Source organism: Salvia hispanica, chromosome 4 (assembly GCF_023119035.1).
Source record: "Salvia hispanica cultivar TCC Black 2014 chromosome 4, UniMelb_Shisp_WGS_1.0, whole genome shotgun sequence".
NCBI lineage: Eukaryota > Viridiplantae > Streptophyta > Magnoliopsida > Lamiales > Lamiaceae > Salvia > Salvia hispanica.
The window spans coordinates 4,837,317-4,843,774 of record NC_062968.1 but is presented as its reverse complement, the minus strand read 5'-3'; the positions used below and the strand labels follow the sequence as shown (position 1 = coordinate 4,843,774).

General features: G+C 36.9%; 1 protein-coding gene across 4 annotated transcripts; it reads right to left on the bottom strand.

The window, feature by feature from the left end:
• Positions 1-2,249: 2,249 nt before the first annotated feature.
• Positions 2,250-5,978, bottom strand: LOC125223922 (B3 domain-containing protein Os03g0120900-like). Of its 4 annotated transcripts, XM_048127233.1 has the most exons (5): positions 4,750-5,978; positions 4,578-4,647; positions 3,987-4,030; positions 3,207-3,250; positions 2,250-2,532 (listed from the first exon to the last, which is right to left on the bottom strand). In XM_048127233.1, the coding sequence occupies exon 1, from the start codon at positions 5,608-5,610 to the stop codon at positions 4,750-4,752; it is 861 nt and encodes a 286-aa protein (XP_047983190.1). In that variant the 5' UTR covers positions 5,611-5,978; the 3' UTR covers positions 2,250-2,532; positions 3,207-3,250; positions 3,987-4,030; positions 4,578-4,647. The 4 variants fall into 4 exon arrangements, with proteins under 4 accessions (XP_047983190.1, XP_047983189.1, XP_047983191.1 ...); XM_048127232.1 differs by lacking the exon at positions 3,207-3,250; XM_048127234.1 differs by lacking the exons at positions 3,207-3,250; positions 3,987-4,030.
• Between the last annotated feature and the right edge of the window lie 480 nt (positions 5,979-6,458).

The following is a 6,458-nucleotide window of genomic DNA, read 5'->3' as shown; positions in this document are numbered from 1 at the left end:
TTTTTAGATGCTGTTACAAATTACCCGCAAAAGAACGTTGTACTACTTTCTCTATTCGAATAGCTAATTAATTAATTAATTTTACTTTCTAGCTACGGACCCCAACATTAGGGACATCTCTAATTTCTAGCACAGGCAGAAATAGAATCAAAACCATCAAACAAAATGTTAGTTAAATAACTATATATACCTCTTTATCCCCATATTTTGGAATCAAGAATCTAGTGACTAGCTAGGGTAAATGGCATTTTATCCTACGCGTTTCCCTCTTAAAAGACATGAAAATTAAATAATTGAAACGATGTTTATGATTGTGAATAAAATAGTTTGTTTTACAACTCAAAAAATATTCTTTTGCATCTACGAATAAAATGTGACGGCAGACTATTGGTATGCATCATTCAATGCTTCAAAAACTCTAAATAAATAAATTAATCAAATGGAGTTGAATATTTTACACTCTTGTTTTATTTTGAGAATATTCTAGTTCGTGTTCTTTTAAAATTTGATTTATTGAAAAGGCTTGTAAAATATTGAATTGATATTTCCGTATTCAACAACAGCATACCAAATAGTAGTAGAATCTATTTTCATTTCTTTTTAGAAAATTGAACCTATAATCTACTAACACTTTTTCTCTTTTTCTCTCTTGCTTTACTCATTTTTCATTCTTCTCTCTTACTTAACCAATTCATATCTACTATTCCCTCCGTCCCGCTTAAAATGACATATTTTCTTTTTTAGTTTGTCTGAACTAAGATGACACATTTCATTTTTTGGAAACTTTCTTTCTCCAATTAATACACCCTACCATTTTTTCTCACTCGTATTAAATATTCATGTTTCTTTCTCTCTCTATTTTAATACTTATACTCACATTTTCTCTCTCCAATTAAACACTTTAACCAATAATCCCCCTAAAATCCCGTGCCGGCTAAGGAATGTGCCATCTAATCATCTTAGCCGGGATGGAGGGAGTATTATTTTATAAATTGTGCATTAAATAAGACTAGTGTCGATTCATAAGTTTCTATTTTTCAAGGACGGAGGTAGTATATTTTAATTAAACACCGCTTTTCTTAAATGTGGTGCGCAAAAGAGTAGTAATATGAGAATATGTATGCTTATATGGATAGAGGTTTGATAATAGATAAAGTAATTATCCAAGAGGGAAGAGATATTATTCAGACTGCGTAAGTCAGGTAGCTGGCAGTTGGGGAATTAGATGAAATGCAGTGTGTGTGTGTGTGTCTTGGGATTTGTAAATATCCATGGTTTCCGTTAGCTTTGTCTGCTGAGATGGAAGATACCTACAAACATAGACATTGATATGTAGTATTTGTAAGTGTATGTATCATTCACCCATCATCATCATCATTTGAATTGAACTCTAAATAAATGTATAGTAGTATTAGGGAGAGAAGGGGGGTCTGCCTCTGCCCCCATCCTACACATCTACATTCATTCATTGCATAAGCTAACATGAATTAAGCCTGCATCTACACCTATTCATTTCCCATTCCCCTCTCACATATAAAGAAACCTACTACTCTACCTACTTCTCTCTATAGGGTTTTCTTCCATGGGGACCTCTCTCCCCCCCCAAATAAAGTGAGAAATATTCTGCATTACTGCAACCCCCCACTATCAACTGCTCCCCTCTTCTCAATACCTATATATTCTGCCTGCTTAATGACTATCTAATCTCATAATAAATCATTATACCTAACCTAGGTCGTGTGAAAATTGAAATGGAGTACTACATATTAACACTCCTAACTTTTAAATCTGCTTATAATTAATGTCACTGCCATTCAGGAGCTAGCATTGATTTAATTAAATTTTGATATGTAGTGCGACAGGCACATAGACATATAATTGTTGGAGCTGTGAGATTTTTGGGATGTTGTACAGTTTTGACTTTTGAAGTATATAGATTGTCACATCGCAAGAATTGCTTTGCTTGTGACAACTTTGGTATTGTACCTAACTGAAAACTAAGTCCCATTTTCTTGCAATTCTTTTTAGTCATGTGTGAGTATTATGAATACACATTAGGTCCATCTAAATTCAGATTCACACTAGCTCCATTTAATTTGTTACCCAATTATTCCACACTCATTAATATAGAGATGACTAGTTTGTAATTTTATACGAAATGATCGAGCTGCGTATATGCATAAAGTCAATATCTTTTTTTTTCAGAAACAACTGCACATTGATGATCAATTTGTCCTTAATAGAATAAGTATGTTTCAAACAGTTCATTTTCCTTATCAAAATGATTACAATCACTATAAACCACATCAATAAAATGCACAAGTTCACTTCACGATTGTATACATATGATTAAGCTACATATTTATGTCTTACAATTAATTGTATATATATCTTCATTTTCAGAGCCTATCTCAAGGGCAGTAGATTATTTTCCATGGAATGCAAATGCTGAACTAGTGTTATATCATTGAGAGCGAAACGAACAAACCGAAACCCTTAGACGACATCAAGGGCCGAGCCCAGTTACAACTCCTATGGAGAAAAGGAAAACAAAAGATTAATGAGTGAATGAAGGGGAAATATAAATGAAAATGAAATATCTCACTACCTGAGTTTAATAGGATAGGTGTATTTGTGTAATTTTGGATTGGAAGAAGAATGATGTATAGTGTAAAAGGGGTTAATTAGGAGTAGTACTACAAGACTGAATAACATACGTTCATAGTAGTATTTACTTAAAAAAGACCTATTGAAGCTGCCAGAACATTTCTAGATTTTAATTACTATTTAGTATAAATAGGTAAAAGTGATGCTTCACATGCATACAAGGTTTACAATGCAATGATTGTTGTAGGTGACACTTTTTTACATAAATGATACACATATTCCCTTACTTTAAACTGTGCGCTTCTTCTTGACCTAAGCCAAGCACCACCTCTCTCTAAACAGATTTCACATAAAAACTCATACATATACCACAAATAAAAAGTAATCCTATTAGTCATAATTCAAAAGGTTTAGGCTTCCTGCAAAATACACATAAATTTATGTGTATGTTGGGGATGGGGGTTTGCATAGGATTATTACTCGCTCAGTTACAAAAAAAAAATGACCCAATAATAATTCATGACAAAATTATGCTAAATGCACAGAACAAACAAGTTTGTGAAAATTGTCAGCATGAACAATGAGAAGATTATTCATACCAAGTGCATATCAGCAATGGGAAGTAATTAACTAGAACATGGTCCTGCACATTTTTTTTCACCATATAAACACACAGATATATTGATACTCCTATATGTATGCACCTCTTTATGATAACGACACAGATACAAAAAACTATTCACTTCTTATTGAAGTAGCTAATACCAGAAGTAGAAATAAAGGTCACAGATTGCACTAGGTCCCTATAGGTGGAGATTTATAAATCTAACACATTTTGACATCCCAAAATAGAATCATATATAGGGAAGCGTCTTCATGTATTATTTTATATAGTTATATACTATTTATCTTAATTAATGGTAAAAAAAAAAACCTTGTAAATCGATTGTCTCCTTATTGTCTTGACCAAATCAAAAGATTAAATCTCAATGGAAATATATCTAAAAAATGGTGGAATTTTCCATTATCTAGCTGCAATATTCGGCATCGTAACTAACATGAAATATTTGGTCCTAAATGAAAATGCACAATCTTTATGAAATAAAAATAGGGCCACAGCCACAATTGACATGACGAAAATTGATATTGTCCAGTCGAAGAGGAAACATCGGTTTCTTCTTAATTGACCATTTAACATCATGTGTGGAGATGATATATATATACTCTTTTCAGCTGTAGGGACCAAATTCCCAATTATATACAGCTACAAGTTTTCATTAAGAGGAAGTATTGAATTTCTCTTCTTCCGCTCACTATCGTATCAAACTAATAAACCTTCTATCTCCACATAATTATTTTTCCATCACCTACATACATACCTTAATTTCCCCTCTCTCTCTTCAAATTCCCTTCTTTGCATTATCTGAAACCACACACACATACACGACATATTTTAGTATATATTCAAACTGAATTAGTCGCAAATGTTAGGCACAATATTATGTGTCTGTGTGCAGCATGCTTGATTTAAAATTATTCATTATATGCATACAGATACTCAAATTAAGCATCTACCCTAATGTCGACCATTCAATTCACAAGGTCCCCCCTCGGGCCGAAGTATAAAAAAACGAAGAAAAACATCTCTAGTGAGTTTTAGACATCTAAAAGATGAGACCCCAACTTAGTATATTTCCATGTCTCAATGTATTTCCTTTTAACAAGAACACATCTGTGGACCCAATCACATCACGTTTTAAATTCAAATCAAAGTTGTAAATTGTGGAAACTAATCATCACACTCATTAGTCCATAGCATGCAAAATCTGAAGCTGAGGGGGCTAGGAATTAGAGTGAATGGGAGAAAGAATTGATGAAAAGTAAAAGAAGGAAAAAAGCAGAAGAGGAGAAAAGAAAATTGATGATAAATGGAAGGAAATAAAGATAGGTGATGATAGTTATAGATGTACCTCCAAAAGCTGGGAGCGCAGCAGCAGTTGTTGGTGTGGAAGAGAGATAATTAAGACAAAAGGGATAATTCTGCAATTTTTGTTAGCAATTGTAAGGGAAAAACATAAAATAACAAGCCAAAATGTGTGATGTGAGAATCAATTCAATTGATTGTTAGTGTTGATGTGTTACCTAAATATCCAATTCCAAAGAGATGGATCCCTTCCCTTTGTCGTGATCCTGCGGCGGGGGAGAGGGGGGCGCCGCCAACAGCTGGCGGTGGTCGTCTGACTCGGAAATGGGACAGTCCATGTTGACGCCGAACAGCCGGAGTCGCTTGGCTGCTGCTTTTCCTTGGACCACCGGCACCGACTCGAAAACCATCTCTCTTTGGCCCTGCGCCGCCGCGATGCCGCTTCCTCTCAAGTACACTATCGAGCCCGGGGGGCAAGGGCTTCCGTTCACCACGCTTCCGTATGCCATGGGGTGGTGGTAGTGGTGGTGGAGGACTCGCGGCGGAGGCGGGGGAGGGGGGATGAATAGGGGGCTCCAGCGGTGGTGGTGGTGGAAGGAGAAGTGGTGGGGGAGATCGGCGGGGGCGTCGGGGCGGCGGCGCCAGTCGATGAAGAGGCGGTCCTTGGGGAGGTCGCCGGCGCCGCGCTGGAAGGAGACGATGTCGCCGGCGTCGAGCTTCTTGTCCTTGACGAAGCGGGACCAGCCCTTGGTCATGACGTAGCTCTGGCTGCTGTTCCAGTAGGAGTAGCGGAAGCGCCAGGGCTTGCCGTTGCGGTCCTCGAAGTTGAGGAGCAAACCCTTCTCGTTCGCGGCCGAGTCCAGGGGGAAGTACTTCTCCGCGTGCTGCTTCGGAATCACCAGCCGGTTCAGCTTCCCCACGTCGCTCGGCGTCACCACCTTGTCGAACATGTGCTCCCGCTGCACCTGCGCCGCCGCTATGCCGGAGCTGCTGCCTTCGCCGCCGCTCCTCCTGCCGTCGTCTGGATCTTCCGCCTCTCCGTAGCTGCTGTGACTGTAAGGCCGAGGATGGAAAGACATGATTGTGATTGTGATTGTGATTCTAATTGAGCATCAATTTAGGGTTAGGGGAGAGAGAGAGGGAATTGAGATTTAGAGAGAGGAAAAAATCACGGCATCGATTGGGATTGGGATTGGGAAAAGCGAGGGTTGGATTGGGCGTGATGATGCTCTCATATCATTTCTCATCTTCTAGTAATACTTCACCTTTCTCGCGAGTAGAAAGAAAGGAAGAAAAAACAAGACACAATTTTAGAGAGAGGGAGAAAAAAAGAGTGTGTATGTATTGAATGTATGTGTATATCTGTATGTGTATGTGATAGTGTAGGTGTGTGAGTGAATATATGCAGGTTATTTTCTTGGTGGTGGGGTGTCTCCTCCACCCCACCCAGGAAACTTCTCAGCTTGCCCATTTTCATTCAATTTATTCCTGCCTAGGAGAGAGACAGGAATATATTGACTTCATTCTTTTTAAATAAACACAAATTAAATCATTAAAATACTGAGGACTAGCCTTTCCCCTGTGTAACAAAAAGAGGGATGTCCTAGTTATCAGAAAATAAGAATAGTTTAAAGTCATAAGAAATCATTTTACTTTATCAACTGCATAGTTTGAGCTATATGTGTATACATATAATGTATAATACTGCAACTAGTTTCATGTACATAATCATAGTTACATTATAAAAAATAATGTGAAATACTATATTTTTAATATAAATAATAACGCTAATTTGTGTTTATAAATATACCACTTACGTTTCATAAAGCGTATTCAATATTAAAATCTATATTGAAATTAGAAAATGCAAATTAAAAGTGTCCAAGAAAATAGTGTTAAAAGATTAAGATAATTTATCTTTAACTTA